The sequence below is a fragment of the Phascolarctos cinereus genome, unplaced genomic scaffold, assembly GCF_003287225.1.
Source record: "Phascolarctos cinereus isolate Bilbo 61053 unplaced genomic scaffold, phaCin_HiC Scaffold_1;HRSCAF=81, whole genome shotgun sequence".
Taxonomy (NCBI): Eukaryota; Metazoa; Chordata; class Mammalia; order Diprotodontia; family Phascolarctidae; genus Phascolarctos; species Phascolarctos cinereus.
The window spans coordinates 221,780,732-221,803,796 of NW_027555514.1; the positions used below are offsets into that span (position 1 = coordinate 221,780,732).

Here is a 23,065-nt window from a genome sequence, read left to right on the forward strand (position 1 = left end):
CTACTTCCCCCATAACCACTTGCTCATCTCTCTTTATGTATCAAACCCTTTAATATCTTAGGCCTAAATACATGAGCTGTACTATTTATTAGTAGTATACTACAACAGTTAAACAAAGACATAAATAATTGTAATAGATCAGCTGTGGGAAAGATCACAGCAAAGTCACTTATATCCATCACTTTACTCGCCGACTTCTCCTCAATTCTGGAAACACAGTCCCATGTTAAATTCTTTCTGGATATCAGTTAATGTCTCTCCTTAAGAATTCTCTTTAAGCTTTTTTCAAGATAAGGGCTAAATCCAGTTCTTTCAGGAAGCAGGTCTTCTGAGGCTTCTTTGTGCAGCCTCCCCAGGATGGGGTAGCTTGATGGCACAGTGAATACAGCGCTGGGCCTAGAGTCAGGAAGACTCATCTTCCTGAGTTCAAATCCAGCCTCAGACACTTACTAGCTGTGTGACCCTGGGCAAGTCATTTAACCTCACTTGCCTCAGTTTCCTTATCTGTAAAATGAGCTGGAGAAGGAAATGGCAAACCACTCCAGTATCTTTGCCAAGAAAATCCCAAATACAGTCACGAAGAGTCGGATGGGACTTAAAGGACTCAACAGTAACAACCAGAATGACAGTTAAACTCATAGCTTCTTCACAGGCAGCCCTGTTTCATAGGAGAAGTAGGGAAAAACCTACACTGTAATCCAAGATGAGTTGGTGCTTGTAGCTCCAGCTTACGTGTGGCATGTGCTGTATTGCTTCACCCTCCTCACTGCAGTGACCAGCCATGCGTGGTCACTGTGCTTTGTCCTCACACGCTGACCAGTTGACTTCAAGATTCCCTTGCCTCTCAGGATGTCTGAAGTCTCTGGTGGAAGTGTCTGTGGCCTCTGCTGGAGGAGCCGTCAAAGCTGGTGTTTTTGTCTTTTGTAACCACTCCCCCTTTTCTCCTTCCCCGCTGTACCAGAACCTTCCACTGTAACCAAAAGGAAAAGCTAAGTAAAATAAACTATCACAGAGATCACATTTGACCGGGGGTACAGTGCCTGATATTTTTCGCAAGAACTTCCCTATTATGCACATGTGCTTTATCTTTAATGTCTTACATATATAATGTCCCCAAAGTCTTACTGCAGAGTCAATCTTCAATATCTTACAACTAAGACTTTTGAGAAACCCTGTATTTTCTCTTGGAAAAAACGGAATGATTTTGTACAGTTCCCCAACTAATTTTTTTTTAAACAGATGGTATATTAAAGATATAAGATAGGCAGCATGAGCATTGCCTTCCCTTTTAATTATCTTCTATCTTTGTGGCAGGTTCGAGCGGCTAATCTCAGTGGAGACTGCTCACTTTCCAATGAAATTATCCGATTTAATTTTGGATTAAAACAGCACCATCAGGTAAGAAACAAACAAAAAATTCCTTCTGCAGTGTTGCCAATGGGAAGAATAGGATTAAAAAAGTGGTTATATCTAATGAATGAGGTTTCAGAGCCTTGACAGAAGGGTAAAAGAAGCATGTATGTATATTGGTAGAAGAATAATAAATAGATGATGCTTAATGGCTGTTGGGAGGTGCTTAAAAATTTGTGGACTAGGAGAAATGTTATTTCCCTTGTAAATGTCTAGGCTGTTAATGAACGGATGGTGTAATTGAATGAAAATTTTATGTGCATTCTCCAGGTCTGAGAGCTAGGCAGTCACAATTACATATCTGTGATGCTGCTTTCTAAGATATACTCAAACCCAACATGATGGAACCAATAGCCAGCTTACTTATAAAATGAGAGCCATCCGACCTTCGTGTTCTGAAGTCAGTAGTGTAATAAATTTGGAAGGTGGAATGGATCCGATCCTGGAGTGACCAAGTGAATCCTTAGAATGTGGTGCACCCCATGTCTGGGTTGATTTCCAAAGTTAGACAGGTTTCACCTAAAATACCTAGACCCCCAAGATTTGAAATAGCCTTAGACACTTGGATCTGGAAAATAGGCGATGTTGTTTTAGAGGAGAAACAGGGAGAAGCTCATACTGTAATCCAAAATCAGGTCCCTATTTCTACCCATTTCATATGTGGAATATGAAGAAATCCTTGGCATGTTGTTGTGTCCTGCTAACTGGACTAGTCCCAGACGTGCTTCTTCACCCTGGCCCGGAACACATGCTTCTCCTTCCCCTCTGTCTCCCTCCCTTGTCATCACTCCCCAGTGTGATCTAGTACTGGAATATAAGCACCTCGTGTGCCAGGACTGCTTTCCTTTTGAATCTGTGTCATCTCCCCTGCTCAGCCCACTACCTGGCACATAGTAAGTACAAGCTTGTCGGAGAGAGGAGGAAAGGGCTTAGATTGGGAGTCCAGAGACCTTGAGGCTCTGGCATTTATGACTGTGTGATCTTGAGCCAGTCACAGCCTTCCTGGGCGTCACTTCCCTCATTTGTAAAATGAAGGGATTAGACTAGATAGAGAGATGGTGCTGGATTTGGCATCAGAAAAACCAGGTTCAGATTCTGCCTTTGAAACGTAAGCTGTGTGATTGTGGCAAGTTATGTAACCTCTCTGAGCCTCATTTTCCACATCTGTAAAATGAGGATGATATCTACAGTGTTACTTCATTGTAATCTCCATTGTAATAAGGTATGCAAAGTATTTTGCAAACTTTAAAGTACTATGTAACTGTCAGTTATTATAAGCAGCAGCTTTAAGGTTCCTTTCCGCTCTGGACCGTGGGATCCTAGAAGGTAAGATAGACCAGAAGTTTCATGGAAAAATTGGAAAGGAGAGGAGAGGGGATCCCTTCTTACATGGTCAGTTTTGGCTGGAGAGGGGCAACATGGAAGGTCAACTCCCTGGTCTGCTGGTGACCTTGCTAATTAGTGCTAGGGAATTGAGACTTTCCTAGGAGGTAAAATATTTCTTTTTCCTTACATTCATGTATACTGCCCTACTACCTGCTTAGCAAAATTTTTATTTAGAATTCTAGATATTAGAGGATTATTTTCACACCCTATTGCTTTTCCTAACAAATCTTTTTTGGTCTGTTTTTGAAAAAATGGTTTAGATGCTACTCAGTAATGAGAGATCAGGAAACTCTTCCCAGATACCAGTGAATAGAAAGCAGCTGGTACTGTAAAAAGCTATCACAGGAGGCATTTCCAGAGGATTATTTTTTATCACTATAAGATCAAGCCTGATTTGATCAAATTAAGAAATGAAGTTAGTGTTGAAAAGTTTGAAAAACTATTAGTATTTTTTCATGAGAAATTGGTTTTTCAAATGGAGGTTATAGGAAAACTTATTGGCTAATACTAGTACAAATAATAATAATATTACAGCTACATTGAAGAGATTGTACACATACATGTGAACTCAGAAAAATTCTATTTAAATTCTTGAGGAAGAGATCTTACATTAGAGAAGGAAAGCACCTGACAACCTCGGAGCAGGCAATAAATGTTTCCATGAATGAAGCAGAGATCTCATTTTTTCTTTAAGCCCTTGAAGACCCATTAGCTAAGGTTGTACTCTTAGCTCTAGGCAGATAGCTATACATCAGTGTCAGAGATAAGTAGGTGCGTAGTATTGTATGCCATGAAGATTAGTGCTAATATTACCCGTGTAGAATGGAGGTAATCATAGTTTATATGGTGATTTTCAGCTTATAAAATACTTTCCCCACAATAGCCTTTTAAGGTAGATAGGGTAATATTATCATTCCCACTTTATACATGAGGAAATGGAGGCTCTGTGACTTGGCCATGGTGACGTGGCTAATAAGAAATAGAGTTGAGATTTGAACCCTAGTATTCTGACTGGTGCAGTTAGGTGGATTGTTGTATGTGTGCTGGATTCTAAATCAGAAGCACCTGAGTTCATATCCAGCCTCAGATACTTTGAACTCCAAATCCAGTATAGCTGTGTATCATGGAGCAAATCGCTTAATCTCCCAGCCTCAATTCCCTCATCTGCAAAATGGGTATAATAATAACACCTACCCTCCAGGATGTATTACAAACCTTTTTTTTTTTTAAAAGCAATTGGGGTTAAGTGACTTGCCCAAAGACACTTACTAGCTGTGTGACAAGTATTTGGTCTGAGGCCGGATTTGAACTCAGGTCCTCCTGACTTCAGGGCCGGTGCTCTATCCACTGCACCACCTACCTGCCCCTGAGGATTACAAACCTTAAAACATTATATAAATGCTACTATTATTATTGTTCAGCAGTATATGTATTTTGATAGAAAATGTAAACAGGAAATTGTTCCCAGAAAGAAACAAGAGGCTTGGCTATATTGTTTTCAGGAAAATACTAAGGGAACATTAATGACCCTAAATTTCTCCCGGCAACGAAGACATGTTTATTAAAAAAAAAACCAAAACATGAATATTCTACTGGTGCTGGCGTGTTAGTATTATTCAGAGCAGCGGACAGCTGCATGGTCATGTTGTGTAAATGCTGGCTGTTGTCACCATCATTTTCCTCATTATCACTAGTGTCTCGAGGGCATGTTTTTGCATTTCTTTGTCTCCCCAGTGCTTTGCATGGTGCCTAGCCTGGAGTAGATACTTGAGTGCTTTTTGGCTGACTTTTCACTGTACCATGCTAAATGTAGATGCTTCCTAATCCTTGTTTATTTTCATCATTGTATAGTTCAGTGCCATAGGACTGTGCTGATGGTGATAAGGTTCTGAGGGTGTTGAGGGATTTGTTGATTTTCAGAATTATCTAAATTATCACAAAGATATGGAAAAAAATCTTGGGCTTTAATTACTACCAAAAAAAGGTAACTGAGACAACTTTAATAACTGCTGATCCGTGTGCCTTCTTTCCCATCTATATAACCTTTTAGAAGAGTGATTTACATATCTGTTTTGGGCATCCTTGATGAGGGTATTAGAAGGCTGGCTTTTGCCAGTGATATTCCCCAGTAGACCACATCTTCATCATCTTAGGATGGACTGAAAGATGTGGATTGTACACGTTCCACTGCTTGGGGTGTGTTGACTGTAAAAAAGCATTTGATTTGATGGACCAAAATGCCGCCATCCAACAAGGTCCATCCCATCTGTACATCAAACTTAAAGATTCTTTGAACTATACAACAGGGATAACCTTTGGTGACACTGTTCATTAATATCAGGTGAGTAATAAAAGAGGGAGATAAATGCTCACCAGGGATGTTGGCTGCTGTGCATGGAGGAAATATAAGTTGAAGAGGTCACTTAGTTATGGTGAAGGCTTCTGGATGCTCCAGATAACATGCAGATAACATTCTGCCGGTTGCACAGTCTCAGCAACCTTTAAAACCTCCTGCAGTAGATTTAAGAGTTTGGCTTAATGACCTACACACACAAAAAACAAGTAGATGAAGAATGTCTCTTGCCCAGATTATGACATGCAGAAAGATGGACAGTTTTTAGAGCTTGCCAACTTATTGTCTATTGTGCTTGGGGTTAGGAAGACCTGAGTTCGAATCTTGCTTCAGACACTAGCTGTGCAACCTTGGAGATAATATTAGCACCTTCCACACAAGGTTATTGTGAGGATCAGGTGAAATAACATGTAAAGTGCTTTGCAAATCTTAAAGCATTATATAAATACTATCATTATCATTATTATTATTACTATTATTCATCAGTATGTATATTTTCTTTTCTTTCTGTTTTTTAGGCAGTTGGGGTTAAGTGACTTGCCCAGGGTCACACAGCTAGTAAGTGTCAAGTGTTTGGTCTGAGGCCGCGTTTGAACTCAGGTCCTCCTGACTTCAGGGCCGGTGCTCTGTCCACTGCGCCACCTAGCTGCCCCAATGTATATATTTTCAACAGAAAATGTAAATAGGAAATTGTTCCCAGGATTAAATAAAAGGCCTGGCTGTATTGCCTTCAGGAAAATACTAAAGGGAACTTTAGTGACCCCAAATTTCCCCAGCAGCAAAGACATTTATTTAAAACAAAACCAACACAAATATTTTCCTGGTGCTGGTGTATGACTGAGGTAAGAGTTGGTATTGCTCAGCAGTGGATAGGTGCATGGTAGATGTGAGCAGGCTGCCCCACGTAGGAAATGAGGAGCAAAGGGTCTTCTGTCCTGGGCACTGGGGATACAGACACAAACAGTGAAATAATTCAGTGTTCAGGGACTTTACGTTCTAATGGGGGATGCAACAAGTACATGTGTGAGTATGCACAGGAGGAACACCAGGTAGTTAGGGAGGACCAGCAGTTGGAAGGATCAGTCAAGCCAACAACATGGCAAGGCAGTAACCCTCTATTAAGGCATCGAGGTGGTGCAGTGGATAGAGCGCTGAGCCTAGGGCCAGAAGACCTGAGTTCAAATCCAGCCTCAGACACTGACTAGCTGTGTGACCTGGGACAAGTCGCAACCCTATTTGCCTCAGTTCCTCATCTGTAAAATGAGCCGGAGAAGGAAATGGCTAACCACCCCAGTATATGTGTCAAGAAAATCCAAATGGGTTCATGAAGAGTTGGACATTACTGAAACAACTGTGTAATAACCATGAAGTGCACACTAGGTGCCAGGCACTGGGCTAAGAGTTGAAGATAGGCCAAAACAGTTCCTACCCTCAAGGAGTTCACATTCTAATAGGGGCAGACAGTACATGCAAGGAAAGTGGGAGGGAAGGAAAGACGGAGAAGAGGTAGAGGTGAACTCTGAAAAGAAAGGATGTCATGGCAAAATGTATGATTGAAAGGAAGTGGGCTGGTCACATGTCAAGAGCAAGAGGTACAGTGGACAGCCTGTGTGTACCGCTGGTTTCCTTGAGGTGTCAGAAGAAAGTGAGGCAGGGAAGGGAATAAGATCTACTGTATTATCTCATTTTATCCTAACAACAGTACTGCAAGGTGAGTGCTAATATCTTTATTTTGTGGCTGAGGAAACGGAGGCAGACAGATGCCTTACTCAGGGTCATGCAGCTAGTAAGTGTCTTAATCTGGATTTAGCTTAGGTTTTCCTGATTTTGGGTCCAGCATTCTGTGCACTGCACTGCCTACCTGAGGCAGGATCTCGGCATGTCATGTGGATACCCTGTGCTGACTTTATGGGAGGGTTAGGCAAGAGTTACACAGGAGGGGTTGCAGGCTGCATCCCTGGAAAGAGTGTCCGTAATGGTGAGCTCACAGGTCTGTTTGACTGTGGGAAGGGTCTCGTGGTAGTCTTGGATTGCCTGAGTCATGGAGTGCTGTTGAGTGAAGAATTCAAGGTGAGGGTGACCCAGAGGGTAATGGAGAGGGGTGCACGGTGGATATGAGCTGGCTGCCCTAGGGAGGCAGGGAGAAGAAGCATTGGTAGATTGGTGCTGGGTTCAAATCCTGCCTTAGATGTTTACTGTCTGTGTAGCCTCAGGCACACTTTACCTCCTGGGGCCTTAGTTTCCTCATCAGTAAAATGAGGGGGGTGCTCTCGATGATCTCTGAAGTTCCTTCTAGCTACTTCTGTGACTTAATGAAGAAGTGGTATAAAGTTTCTCATCAAAGAAATGTATGCTAGGAGCAGGTGGGCTTATTTGCATGGTGAAAGGGAAGGCTAGCAAATGGGTGGCCCACACGCTCCACTCGTTTCTTTGGGATGTCAGGAGGATTCAAGGAAGCCTCCCAGTACGTTGAGTGACCTGCTTGTTGGATCAGAATCTCTTAGAGGATGGGCAGGCGTGGGTGTTCGGTGGTATCCACTGTTAGAGGGAATACCTGCATCAGTGAGGTCACAGATCCACCAGGAGTATTATTGGAGTATGCTTCAGGGTACTAGGTACACATCAAGCAGATATAGGATCAAAGATGATTGCTAATGCTGATCTATAAAATGGGGATGATAATGTTTACATCCTCTCACAGGGTGAGGAATGGGAGCAGCAAAGAGGCAGTATGGATAGAGTGCTAGACTTGGAGACAAGAAATCCTGAGTGTGAATCTTTTCTCAGATTCTTACTAGCTAGGTGACCCTGAGCAAGTCACTTAATGACTCTGTGCCTCAGTTTCCTCATCTGTAAAGTGAGCTTGATAATAATAGCACCTAGCTCCTAGGGTTGTTATGAGGATCAAATGAGATAATAACTTGTAAAGCACTTTGCAAACCTTAAAGTCATATAAAATGCTGTTACCTTTTTAAAGATTTATTTTAAAATTTTATTTATTTTTAGCATACATTAAAAAAAATTTGAGTTCCAAATTCTCTTCCTCTCATTCCTCCCTCACCCATTGAGAAGGCAGGCAGTATATCGTTAAACATATGAAGTCATGCAAAACATACTTCTGTATTAGCAATGTTGTAAAAACAACAACAATAACAACAACAAAAACCGAAAAAGCAAGATACATAGAGAAAGTAAAAGTTATGCTTTGATCTGCATTTAGACTCCATCAGTTCTCTCTCTGGAGGAGGGATAGCATTCTTCATGATGAGTCCTTTGGAATTGTCTTAGATTGTCTTGATTAAGGCTTTCACAGTTGATCATCATTTCTGTTTGTGTATACAATTGTCTCCTGGTTCTGCTCCCTTCACTTTGCATCATTTCATTTAAATCTTCCCAGGTTTTTCTGAAACCATCCTTCTTGTCATTTCTTATAGCTCAATATTCCATCACAATGATATGCCAGACTTGTTCAGCCGTTCCCCAATTAATGGGCATTCCTTCAATTTCTGATTTTTTTGCGACCACAAAAAGAGCTGCTATAAATATTTTTGTACATGTAGGTCCCTCTCCCTTTCCTTTGATCTCTTTGGGATACAGACTTGGCAGTGGTATTGTTGGGTCAAAAGGTATGCACAGTTTTTTAATCCTTTGGGCATAGTTTCCAAATTGTTCTCCAGAATGGTTGGACCAGTTCACAACTCCTCCATAGTTAAAATGCAATTTTCAAATGAGACAACAACACACACACACACACACTCACGTGTGTGTGTGTGTACATGTATATTTACCAAAACCTTATATTTACCAAACCTTAATGTCATATGTAAATGTCAGCTATTGTTAATCTGTGATTGAATGAGGATTTGAATGATTGTGTCAGGTCTTTGCCTCTCAGTTACCCTCCTGTGGTGAATAAGGAGGTGAAAGTGAAAATGCAAGATCTGGCTTCCCTCAGGACAATCTTCTATTCCAGCTTGCATTCCCAGATTGCTTGTGGCTAGATTTCAGTGTGCTCTCTGGGTGGGATCAGAATTGCCCCTGAAACTTGATAGCCTAATCACTGCACAGCAGACTGGCTGGTGGTGTGTTACTGTGTGTGTTGTGGGGAGGGCAGAAGGGCCCCTTGAACATCTCCTGTGTCTCTGAACATTGTGTTTTGAAGCCTGGAACTGGCCGGCCACTCAACTGGGTTAGACATTGATGACGAAGAGCAGAGAACTTGCATCTACTCACTCCCAGGTTTGACCTTGTAGTTGGTCAGAGTGTGGTATGATAACCAGTTAAGCATGTGTGGCAGAATCACTACTGTTGTGTAAATAGTGATTGTAGATTGAGGGGTTGCCTGAATTTGAGGGCTAGAGGTTTATAATATAGTGATGACATGAAAAAATGCTTTAAATCGCTATTGATTGGAGAAATACAAATTAAAACAACTCTGAGGTACCACATCACACCTATCATATTGGCCAACATGACAAAACAGGACAATGATAAATGTTGGAGAAGAAGAGGGAAAATTGGAACACTAATGCATTGTTGGTGGAATTGTGAAATGATACTCTTTGATTAAGGAATGCTACTACTAAGTCTATATCTGAAAAAGGTCATAAAGAAAGGGAAAAGGACCTTCATGTACAAAAATATTTATAGCAGCTCTTATTGTGGTGGCAAAGAATTAGAAATTGAGGGAATGCCTATCGATTGGGGAATGGCTGAACAAGTTGTGGTATATGAATGTAATGGAATATTATTGTACTATAAGAAGTGATGAGCAGGTGGATTTCTGAAAAACCTGGAAAAACTTACATGAACTGATGCTGAGTGAAGTGAGCAGAACCTGGAGAACATTGTACATGGTAGCAGCAACATTGTGCGATGGTCAGCTATGATAGATTTAGCTCTTCTCAGCAGTACAGTGATCCAGGACAATTCCAAAAGACTCATGATGGAAAATGCTGTCCACATCCAGAGAAAGAACATCTATGGATTCTGAATGCAGATTGAAACATGCTATTTGTTCCATTTTTTTTTCTTTTGTTGTTTTGTTTCTTCTTTCATGACATGATTGCCCATGTATAACCTATATCAGATTGCTTGCTTTGGGGGGGGAGGGAAGGGAGGGAGAAAAATTTGGAACTCAGTCTTAAAAAATGAATGTTGAAAATATCTTTACATGTAATTGGAAAAAGTAAAATACTATTTACATGAAAAAAAATGGCAGCTGACATTTACAAAGGGCTTTAAGATTTTTAATGTGCTTTATGTACATCACCCCATTTGGTCCTTACAACAGCTTTGTGGGGTAGGCGGTATTATTATTCCCATTTTCCAGATGGGATATGGTCTCAGAAAAGTTAAATGACGTTCCCTAGGTTGTTTGATTTGTTATAAATGGTGGGTGTAGGCTCTTCATATTTAAAATTTGTCATGATCATCGGATTTATAGCTCCAGGAATCATCCTAGCTAACCTTTTCATTTTACACATGAGGAAACTGAGGCCCAAAGAGGTGACATATGATATCTGGACTCAGAGAAACCCAGGATTGCTTGGGCAGGATTAAATAGAAGTTCTCTGTACTAAAGCCAGTACTGTACCACGTGGCTCAGGGAAGACAGTTGAGGACTTTTCAAGGCCAAATGATGATTATTTTGAACATGCTACTGTGTATTCTGAATCCCAGGAAGAGAGGGAAATAGGGACTCATGCTGCAAAGAGGGGACATCCTGCCTGGTCCTGGCAGATTGATGGTGGACAATAGCAAAGAGAGTGAATCTGAGACCCAGACAGAGAAGAATCTTTGTCTTCCAGAGACCAAGAGAATTGTAAAGGAAGTAATCATAAAGAAAAAGTGGATTCTGAAAAATAGTTGTGACCCTCTGACAGGGCACAGAGGGGAAGAGGAGCGAATGAAGAGGAAAGCTTAGAAATCACTGTTTAACTACTAGCTCACTTAAAATAAAAGTATACTCATCAGCAGCAGACATGAAAATGAGGACCCCTGGACAAAGAAAGAGTATTGGGGAAAAGCTAGAGGTAACACAGGGAAGGGAAAAGTCCCCACTTTTATGTTAAGTTTAGGGCAGGAAAAAAAACTACGGTTTGGGAATCTGGTGGGGAGAGCCTTTTATTTAGTGAGTGGTCTGCGTGCCAGGGGTGTGGACACATGTGCTTTGTTGTAGGCATGGTGAATAGAGCATTGGATATGGAGTTGGAAGATGTGGGTTGAAGTCCTAGATTTGTCTGTCAGTCACTGTGTGACCTAAGGCAAGTCTCTTTTTCTCTCAGATTCTCAGTTTCCTCATTTGTCTTTTTTTTTTTGCTCTTTTTTTTTTTTGTTGAGGCAATTGGGGTTAAGTGACTTGCCCAGGGTCACACAGCTAGTAAGTGTCATGTGTCTGAGATTGGATTTGAACTCATGTCCTCCTGACTTCAAGGCCAGAGCTCTATCCACTGCGCCACCTAGCTGCCCCTCAGTTTCCGCATTTGTAAAAGGAAGATAATTATACCAACTTCACAATGTAATTCTGTTTGGCGGCGATCAAATGGGAACATTTATAAAACTTTTTGGAATTGTAAAGCTCTCTACTTATGTCAGCTATTTTCATTTTCAAAAATAGATTTTTATTTGTCTTTTGTTTTTACATTGCTCAGATTTCCACTGTATTTTTCCCCTTTCCACTTCCCAGAGAGCCATCACTTATTAAAAAAGTAATTTTTTTTAAAAGAAAGAGGAAGAAAAAAAATTCAGCAAAACACACCAGAAAAAATCTGATATTATATGCAGTGTTCCACATTTCTGGATCATTGTATCTTCCAAGGAGTTGGAGAGGTATCTTCTCATTCTCTTCTTTGGGACCAAGTTTATTCTTTATAATGAAGCAACATTCAGTTTTGATTCTTTTGTGGTGGTTGTTCTTTCTGTTTTCATTGTATGTATTGTTTTCCTGATTCTGCTTACTTTCCTTTTATCGGTTTGTGTAAGTCTTCCCAGGCTTTTCTGTATTCATCTTGTTTCTGACAGGACAGTGATATTCTGTTAGACTCTTATACTACGATTTGTTCAGTCATTCTTCAGTTAATGGGTCTTTACTTTGCAGTTCTTTGGCAGTAATTGTTATTAATAATATTAAAATCAAGTAATACACATATAATTTTAAGTTTGCACAGACATGTTTATCTCAGTGAGGAGCTGTCTGTTGGTAAATCCAGAAGAAAGCTAGAAATATGATTTAAATTGTTATGGGGAAGATACAACTTGTGTTATCAGTGTGGTATTCTTTGTCTGGGGCAATTGGATTGGAACTGAGGCTAGTCTGTTAAGTGGTAGATGTCAAACTATGTATTAACCAAATGTTGAGAAACACAGAGAGGGGCAGCGAGGTAGTACAGTGGATAGAGCACTGGCCCTGAAGTCAGAAGAACCTGAGTTCAGATCTGGCCTCAGATACTTACTAGCTGTATGACCCTGGGCAAGTCACTTAACTCCGATTGCCCCACCAAAAAGCAAAAAAAAAAAAAAGAGAAACACAGAGCAGGGTGTTGTCAATCTCTCTTGTTGTGAAAGTAATAATAGTAGTAGTAATAATAATAATAATAATAATAATAATGATAATAATAATGACAACAATAATAAGAAACTAAGGAAAAAAGGTGAGGCTAGTCTGCACTCCCTGCTGCCCAGGAGGCCAAGGCTAGTGATGGCTGAGCTTGGGAATTCTGAGCTGCAGTAGGTAAGCTGATCAGGGGTCCACACTACATCTAACACCAGTTTGGGGAGCTCCAGGGAGCTCAGTGTATACTAGCTTTCAGTGGACATGGAAAAATGGATACCACTGGAGAACAAGAAAGTTTGGGAAAAAGCTGTGAGTCATGCACAAATAAAGCCAATGCGTCCAAGATTCTAGGGAAGCAGAAAAACTGGAAAGAATTTTTATAACCAGTGTCTCTGATAAAGGCCTCATTTCTCAAATATATAGAGAACTGAGTCAAATTTATAAGGATATAAGTCAATCCCCAGTTCTTTGAGATTCCAGGCTAAGTGTTAATTCCGGATTCCAGTGAGCACAGTGCTTGGCACGTGGCAGGTGTTTGATTGATCATGCAAGAGAATGGTAGAAACTATGCGACACGACACGTTAATAAAGATGCAAAAATGAGCTCCTATCAGTTCCTAGAAAGATAAGATTCAGAGGACAGAAGCTTCCTCTCCTTCACAAATAAACAGGTTGATAATCCAACAGACCAGCTGTACTGGAACCTCCCTCAGAGCATTATCCCACACAAAGCTGTTGTTAGTTACAGTTGCCCATGGATCCATCCTTTTTAATGGCTGTTGCACGACTGAATTCTCACATTCTCCATACTGTGGAAGGAAAATCTTTCAAAATAGAAAAACCCAGCAGAAGAAATTAAATGGTGTGGGATAGGATAAGAGTATGCAGGCCCCCCCAAAATTTACGCTATCGAAGCTCAAAACTGTACCAAGACTTTGGAACACTGTGTATATCATCCGTGTCATCTAGGCGGCTACTGAACTTGCTCCAAAAATGGTTTCTAGTGAGCTTACAAGTGCTGGGCCCATCTTACAGTCTGAGCCTTGATGTATTTACAAAAATGTCTTGTGTCTGCCATTCCACAGAATGCTCAATATATAAGAGAATAACAGAATAATGACTTGTCCTCCTCTTTTTCTACCTGAACTTATCAAACAAGATGAAGAGAAACAAGATGATTTCTCAAATCAAGGTCAAATGGTGGCTTTCTGAGGGACCTGTTAGATTGGAAAAATGTTACTCTCTCAAATGGGTTAGAAATCTGTAAAAACTCACCAAGAGTTGGAATGGTAGAACTATGCACAAGGCTCAAAACTTTTCTGCTACTTTTTAATAAAGGTTCACTATTAGATGGATCGTTTGAATAAGAACACAAGAGTTTTTACACATAGACAAAGAATATTCTGTTTGTTTTTTTAAAGGTCATGTGGTATTTTTTTTATATATGAAAATTTTGTGATCTTTTCTGTGTGTATGGGCATGATTTCCTGTTGGCTCTAAGCATATAAGATATCAGAGGAAAAAGCCATTTAGCTGATAGTTGGTCAGCGAAAGAATTAAGGAAGAGAGCCCTGTCACAGAAGTTGCTTCTGTGATGTTCACCTGATTGTTTTGTGAAAAATACTAAAAGGAGTTTACCCTAGATTTTCTGTGGATTGTTTGCAAATTGAACATTTTAGCTGAAACTTTGTAGCAGTGTGCCTGTTGGTGTGATTAGAAATATATTGGTATAGAGACTGAATCTGATATCTTTGAGACTGTGAACTTTAGAATGAGGAAACTTCTTCCTCCAGTGCACGTCAGCGCTGTCTCTGCTCTGCAGTTTAGGGTTTTATGAGATTTGCCCAGGGGTGAAATGACCTGTCCAGGGCCCCTCAGCCGTCAGAGCAGGACTTGACTCCTGGTTATGAGAGATGCTGTCTCTCCACTCTGTCATGCTGGCTCTCTGTGTGATTAGAAAATGAGTTCTACAAAAAATAAAAATGAAATAAAAAGGGCAGCTAGGTGGCACAGTGGATAGAGCACCGGCTCTGAAGTCAGGAGGACCTGAGTTCGAATCCAGCCCCATGCCAAACACTTGACACTTACTAGCTGTGTGACCCTGGGCAAGTCACTTAACCCCAATTGCCAAAAAATAAAAAGAAAATAAAAAGAAAATGAGTTCTAAATTAAGGAGTTTTTATTTATGCTTGAATAATGTGGGGCTGGGCTCAAGATGTCCTGGAAGTTTTTAAAAAAGGGTCTTTTTTATTTTCCTTCCCTCTTTTATGTTGATGTCTCTCAGGAGAATATTTCTTTTAAATGGCTTTGTGTAAAAATGTTACTTTGTTTTCTGAGTAAACTTTCTCATTCTCCTTAGGCTTGTGTCCGAGACAGAGCCCTTCGCTCCATTCTGGCTGTTAGAAAAGTTAGCAAAGAAGATGCCCAGAAGGCTGTCGATGAGGTTTTTGAATCCTGCTTTAATGACCATGAGCCTTTTGGCAGGATACCACACAGCAAAAGTGATGCAAAGCATGCCCATCGAGACTTTCAGAACCGGGATCGCTATTACTCAAATGTATGAAGACCATGGGGGGCATCTTGTGTTCAGTAATTAACAGTGTTCGTGGAGAAAATATGGTTCATGGACTGAAAGTATGGATCCACATGCCACAGAGGTAAATCCCATTTGTTGGTCAGAGAAATGAACAGCAAGGCAGAAATGAAACTGCCTTGGACTTTTGGATGTTTTTAAGCCTCAAGGCAGGGACTTTTCTTTTTGTCTTTTCAGAGGTTAGTATTTGTGATATTGCCTTCTTATGGCAAATAAATGAGATTTGAGTATTTTCTGCAGCTGTGGTGGTATTCTTTAATATATGTGATTATTTAAAAATTTGTTCTAAAACCTCCTGTGAGGTACATTCACTTCTCTTTGGTGTGGGTGGGTGCCCAGTGGTAGAATTTCCATTTTATAAGTGAAAGAGTAATCATATTATTGGACTGATTCCCTATCACTCCCCATAGAAGCTGTTCTAAACCTCTCCTCAAGCTCCCTACACCTCTCTCTACCTTCACCCTTTCGGTTGAACACCTCACATCTTACTTTACTGAGAAAATAGAGACCAGTCTTGTGAGCTCCTTGTTTTAATCTCAAAACTCATTGGTATTGCCCATAGGTGATATTTTCTCATAGGTGATATATGTGATTCTTGTCCATGTTCTCTCATAAATTCTACCTAAGAGGGTTAAAGAGAGAAGATGAAGTGAGAAAGTCCCTTCAACATGCTGGGATGTTTTGGTGACTTTGTTGGTGATGAAATTTGGACTTTAAAACTACAAATCTGTGTACCTAAATGTCAGTAATTCATGGTTTACAAACCCCTCAGTGACCTATTCTATTGAAAGCCTCATCATGCAGAGTAAAGTGGGTTTTCAGTTTAGTCAACTTGAGTTATATGTTTTCCTCTTCTTTCTTAGCAAATTAGCAGATGCTTTTTAATTTTAGGGCTTAAAAATTAACGAAATGGGGGGCTGCTAGATGGCTCAGTGGATAGAGCACTGGCCCTGAAGTCAGGAGGACCCGAGTTCAAGTCTGGCCTCAGACCAAACACTTCATACTTGCTAGCTGTGTGCCCTTGGGCAAGTCCCTTACCCTCACTTGCCTTAAAAAAAAATAATAAAGTGAATAGGACATCACTTAAAAACTAAAAACCAATGAGTATCATAACAGAATAATTTAAATGGAATGATCAGGGAATTTAGAAAATTGTCTTCATCTCCCTCAGTTGAATGAAGCGAAAACTGGTGTACCTTAAATGTTCTGTAGGTCATAGAACTGGGAAGGATCTCGAAGGTCCTATCATCCATTTCCCTCTTTTTACATTTGAGGGAAATGAGGCAGAGAGAGGTTGATCACCTTGTCTTTCTTAACTGTTCTTCTTTTTGCTTGTGTTTGTATTCTCAGTGCTTAGCATGGTACCTGGCACACAGTAAACGTTTAATAAATGCTTGTTGACTGGCACAATGTCATGCAGATAGTAAGTAGCAGAGTCAGGATGCAGACCCTTGTCCTTTGGCTCCATATCCCGCCACTGTTTTTCCCATTGTATCACATTCCCTAATGCCCAACATAATGCAGGTGGGATCTCTGGCCTTTAGTCAGTCAACATTTGGATTCTGTCTGTGGCCTGTAAGTGTCTGAGGTAATCAAGGCTTTCTTTAAAACACACATACTTTGCGCCTGCATGGGCCTGAGCCCGAATCGTCAAGAGGGGGGGCAGGGAAGGGGTGTCGCTGCGGCAGAGAGGCCCGGTGGTCTCCAATACCCTGTGGCAGAGCTGGTGGGTGGGGGAGGGGCCGGGAAGGGAGGGCGCCCCAGGCCGTGGAGAAGCCACCTCAGGAGGGTCGCTGCTGCCCCGTGGGGAGGGCCGGTGATGACGTCGGGTGGGACACTGCTTGTGTCCACGCTGCGCCCCTTCCCCGTTCACCGCCGGGCCCCCCTTCACTCCGCAGATGCCACTGTGTACATGGGGGGTCTGGACAAGGTCAGTGAGCCGCTGCTGTGGGAGCTCTTCCTGCAGGCTGGGCTCGTGGTCAACACTCACATGCCCAGGGACTGGGTCACGGTTCAGCACCAAGGCTGTGGATTTGTGAAATTCCTGAGTGAGGAAGATGCTGACTATGCCATTAAGGTAATGAACATGATCAAACTGTATGGGAAGCCAATACGAGTGAACAAAGCATCAGCCCACAACAAGAACCTAGACGTGGGGGCCAACATTTTCATAGGGAACCTAGATCCTGAGATTGATGAGAAGCTGCTGTACGACACCTTCCGTGCCCTTGGGGTTATTTTGCAGACTCCCAAGGTCATGCGGGACCCTGACACAGGCTACTCCAGGGGCTATGCCTTTATTAATTTTGCTTCATTCGATGCCTCTGACACAGCAGTTGAGGCCATGAATGGGCAGTACCTGTGCAATCGACCCATCACAGTATCTTATGCCTTCCAGAAGGACTCGTGGCTCTGCAGCCGAGTGACTTCTGGCGGCACGGAACCTGTTAGTGCAGGCAGATTGGCCACATCAGCTGTTTGCTGATGCACCACTCCCACCCTCTACCCCTAATCTACTGTGTCTTCTTTGGGATCTGGGCTTCCTCCATGAGGTATGCCCCCGCCAGGCTCATTCCCACCTCCAGTGCCACCTCCTGGAGCCCTTCCTCCAGGTATACCCCCAGCCATGCCTCCCCCACCTATGCCTCCTGGGGCTGGAGCCCATGGCCTACCATCAGCAGGAACCCCTGGGGCCGGACATCCTGGCCATGGACATTCACATCCCCATCCATTCCCACCAGGTGGGATGCCTCATCCCGGTATGTCCCAGATGCAGCTCTCCCACCATGGTCCCTATGACTTGGGACACCCACATGCAGGGCCCCCAAGCTCAGGGGGACAGCCTCCTCCGCGACCACCGCCAGGAATGTCTCATCCTGGCCCCCCTCCTATGGGAATGCCACCCTGAGGACCCCCCTTTTGGATCTCCCATGGGTCACCCAGGCCCCATGCCTCCCCATGGTATTTGAGGACCTCCTCTGTTAATGCCCCGACATGGATACAGTGGTCCCCCTCGACCTCCACCTTATGGCTATGAAAGAGGACTCCTTCCCCCACCCTCCCCTCCCCTCATCTGCCTGTACCTCCTCGTGATCCACTTCGGGGTCCCCTTCCTCAGTAGAGCCAAATTTCTCTACAACCTATTGCACTCCTCTAAGACTCTCCCTGTCTTTTGGACCAGTCAGAGGAACTGTTGACCCCTGGGCCTGGAGCACCCCTTTCTCCCTCAAATTTGTCCTTTTTTCCAGTGTGATTTTTTTCCCCACTGGATTTTTTTCTATGTTGGGCTATACTTCTTTCCCAGATATTGACAATTAATAAAGCTGTTTAAAACACACACACACACACACCACACACACACACACACACACACACACACACTTTGGGGCAACTTCCAACTTGTGATTGAAGTGTGGACTGTACAATTAAATCAAACTTTTACCTTGGAAGTTTCCCGTACAGACAGCCCAGACCACACCATAACCACACCATAATGTTGTATTGTACGGCTGATCTTTGATTCTTCTCTATGTCCTATATGCTTAGAAGTGTTTTGTGGCACTTTATAGAGGGAAAGTAGGATATGTGCTTTTGAGAAACAGCTTTTACCATTAAGAACTAGTAGTTAACCATTTTCGAGGCAGTTGGATGGCTCAGTGGACAGAGTGCTGAGCCTGGAGTCAGGAAGAGATCCGAGTTCAAATCTGCCCTTAGACATTTACTAGCTGTGTGACCCTGGGCAACTTACTTAACCCCATTTGCCTCACTTTCCTCATCTGTAAAATGAGCTGGCAAACTACTCCAGTATTTTTGCCAAGAAAACCCCAAGTGGGGTCATGAAGAGCCAAACATAACCTATTGACTGAACAACGAGTTGCTGTTTTACTTCATGGAGGAAAAAGAGAATATCCTAAAAGAGGTTTACAGTGAGGCATGGGAGCCCTCGAGTGCTTTTTGACATGAGAATCCTTGAATACCTAACATGACCACTTGTCAGGTTAGGAGATTCCATCCATTCCTTGTCCATGCAGCTGCTATGTTGATGACCACGAGAGTAATAAGAAAATGGGAGAGAATAGACTGGGAGATTGGAGGCCCAGCTCAGAACCTAGCTTGGTGACTGTGTAGAAGTCATGGGGTCCCTTTCAGGTCTAACAGTCTATGAATCCCCTTCCTAGTTTTGCCCCTGATCTTCTGTGCAGCTTGCTCGGAAATTGTGAAATCTTTGTTGAGCTGAGGGACATCCCCCAACTCCCATGACAGATCCCTCTCTCAGAGACTACTATTCCAGGTTTAAGGTACTCTGTGGTTCCATATCAATTCAACATCACAATTCACGCCCCTTCCCCACCCCAATATATTTGTCTTTATTAGTAAGAGAGTTCAGAGCAAAAACATTAATGAAATGACATAGAACAGTAACAGTAAAACATTCTTCATAAATCTGGGGCCCACTCTCCCACAAATACACACAGATCTGGTAGGGAAGAGTGGACACACTTAGAGACTGAGTGGGGAGAAGCACATTTATAGGGAACGTGTGGCCAGGGTGCACATATAAAGAGCACATGGCCAGGACACGTGTGGAAAGGCACACATGTAGGGAGTAAAAATGGCTAGGCTGCATGTGTGTAGTACAGCTAGGTAGCACAGTGGATAGAATGTCAGGCCTGGAGTTAGAAGGCTCATCTTATGTTCAAATCTGGCCTCACAGGGGAGCTAGGTGGCACAGTGGATAGAGCACTGGCCCTGGATTCAGGAGGACCTGAGTTCAAATCCAGCCTCAGACACATAACACTAGCTGTGTGACCCTGGGCAAATCACTTAACCCCAGTGCCTAGCCAAAAAAAAAAAGAAAGAAATTATAAACAAATCTGGCCTCAGACACTTATTAGCTGTGTGACCCTGGGCAAGTCACTTAACACTGCCTCAGTTTCCTCATCTGCAAAATGAGCTGGAGAAAGGAAATGGCAAGCCACTCCAGCATCTGTGCCAGGAAAACCCCAAATGGGGTCATGAAGAGTTGGACGCAACTGAAATGATGGAACAATGACAACATATAGGGCTACTCATGTAGGGAAAACATATGGCCAGGACACATATCTCTGAGAAGACAGTGTAGACTTCTGACAACATAAGGCTTCTGACGATGCCATACGCTCCTGCTGGACTCCGCTGCCATGCTCTGCTAGATCTATCTGTTGGACATGTAGTCTTTCCAAGACAATGCTCCCAGTGGATGCTCTTTGCTGGATATGCAATCTGTGCTAGGGGCTGTTTTCTTGGGCAAGCTGTTCTGCTGAAGGCTGCTCGTCCTAGCTCCTGACTTGAGCAGAAATGTTTGGCTCTAGGACTCCATTTGTCATGCTCTTTTAGTTCAAAGCCAGAAGCTTTTAAGAAATACCTCTTTCGAATAAGCAGTCCTACCTTATAGGTAGAGCAACAAAAAAGCCTTTTTAAGGGGAAAAAAATAGACCTCAGCTTTTTCTCCTTCCCGGGTGAACTGCCTTTTGCCCTCTTCAGAGACCTTTTATCTTCCTAGCAAGAAATTCTCAGTCCCAGGTACCCAACTCTTTAGAAAGAGCAGAAACACTTTTGGCTAATTATCTAGTACCCCTGGCCTGGTAAATCTTTTCTTTGGCCTAGACTTCTTGGTAACTGGGTTTCGCATTCTGTGGGCCATCTCACTATATTTAGCTCATGGTCAGCGTTCCCTGTTGCCTCCTGATGATTTTAATTATCTGGTCTGGTCACATTTCTGGCTTTTCATATGCTTATATATCCACCCAAAAGACATAAAAGGGCGTTGGACTCCCTCTTACACACTTTCTAGTAGAATTTTTTCCATTGGTCTAAATGAGAGTATTTAGATTTTGAGTTACTAGAGGGGAAGTTCTGTGTTCCTCTTCGAGTAAAATCTAGCGAAATTCATTGCACCTCTCCATTTACCCTACATATATCTTGTATGTACATCAGTTGTTTGCCTGCTATCTCCCCCATTAAGCTGTGAATTCCTTGAGGGCAAGTACATGCTTTACCTTTCTTTGTATCTCCAGTACTGAGCCTGACACATAGTTAGCATTTAATAAATGCTTATTGACAAGTTGAATGATAATACTACTTCTGTTTGAAAAAAAATAGGGGACTATTGCATACTCTTATGTCTTAAGCATTTTGTATTTTATCCTGGAGGCAACAGGGAGCTACAAAAACCATCTAGTCCAACTCTTGACCTGATATTGGAACCCAAAGGCCACCTTATTCTCTATCAACTCACCAGTATGATGGTATGTTTAGAGAACCCTAGAAAATTAACCAAACTTAATTGGAATAATTATTAACTTTGTCAAAGTTTCAGGGTATAAAATAATCCACATCAACCATCAGTATTCATATATATAATATTACATATATGTACTTATGTGTGTATACACACATATACACACATATACATGCATACACATATATATCTCCAACAAAACTTAGGAAGAATATATATAGAGAGAGACATTCGATTCAAAATACTTGGAGTATTATCTTCCAAGATTCACCCAGGGACTATATGAATAGAATTCTTTGCAGAAATAGATCTAAATAAATTGGAGAAATGCTATTTGTTCATGGGTAGGTCAAGCCAATAAAGTAAAATGAAAATGCTACCTGAGTTAATTTACTTATTCATTACTGTGCAGACTCTCAAAAGAATCTTAAGAGTACTGATGAAAAAAGTAGAAAGGAAAGGAATAGTAATTATTAAAACATTTTGATAGTAGTTAAAAAAAGAGGTGAGTGGAATAGATTAGGTAAGCAACAGAGAATCAAACAAACAAAATAGCATAACAAACTCAAAGACCCAGGTTGGGCAAGAACTTACTACCTGACAAAAATCTATGGGAGCCTAGACAGCAGTCTGATAAACTGGGTTTTGACCAACGCTTCACATCATGTGCCAGGCTGAGCTTCAAAGGCATACTTGGCCTAGATATAAAAGGTCACATAACAAACAAGAGCAAGGAAGAAATTACCTCTTGGGTCTGAAAATAGGGGAAGAATTAATGGCTAAACAGGTGGTAGGATCAAATAAGACATATAAAATTAAAAAGTTTTCACTCAAATCTAATGTAAAAATTAAAAGGGACACAAGTAACTGGGAAAGAATCTTTGCAACAAATTTCTCTGATGGGGCAGCTAGGTGGCCCAGTGGATAGAGCACCGGCCCTGAAGTCAGGAGGACCTGCGTTTCAAATCCGGCCTCAGACCAAACACTTGACACTTACTAGCTGTGTGGCCCTGGGCAAGTCACTTAACCCCAATTGCCTAAAAATATTAAAAAAATCCACCCCCCAAAAACCAAAACAAGTTTTTCTGACAAATGTCCAATTTCCAAGATATATAAGGAACTGATTCAAGTTTAAAAGACTAAAAGCTATTTCCCAATAGAAAAATGGTCGAAGGATAGGAATAGGAAGTTTTCAAAGGAAGAAATCCAAGCTGTTGATAACCATGTGAAAAAAATGCTATAAATCATTAATAATTATAGAAATGCAAATTAAAATAACTCTAAGGTTACACCTCCTACCTATCAGATTGGCAAAGGTGACAAAAAAGGAAAATGACAAATGTTGGTGATGCTGTGGGAAAAACAGGTATGGTATTGTATTGTTTGTGAATGGGTTCATCTTTTTTTTTTTCTTTATTATATTTGAATTTATTTTAAACTTAAATACAAAATAAGAAAAGAAAAAAAAACATTGCCATGTACACAGGA

The 23,065-nt window shown here is 41.7% G+C and overlaps 1 protein-coding gene and 1 pseudogene across 1 annotated transcript in view; both read left to right on the top strand.

Annotated features, from left to right (window-relative positions):
* ATP23 (ATP23 metallopeptidase and ATP synthase assembly factor homolog) overlaps positions 1–15,536 on the top strand; it is a 30,934-nt gene extending 15,398 nt beyond the window's left edge. The window contains exons 5-6 of the mRNA XM_020990154.2: positions 1,315–1,398; positions 15,064–15,536. Of these exons, the coding sequence (XP_020845813.1) occupies positions 1,315–1,398; positions 15,064–15,267 (288 nt within the window). The 3' untranslated portion in view covers positions 15,268–15,536. The remainder of the gene's footprint in view (positions 1–1,314; positions 1,399–15,063) is intronic.
* A 1,391-nt stretch (positions 15,537–16,927) lies between these two features.
* LOC110211132 (splicing factor 3B subunit 4 pseudogene) lies at positions 16,928–18,418 on the top strand (annotated as a pseudogene).
* The last annotated feature ends 4,647 nt before the right edge of the window (positions 18,419–23,065 follow it).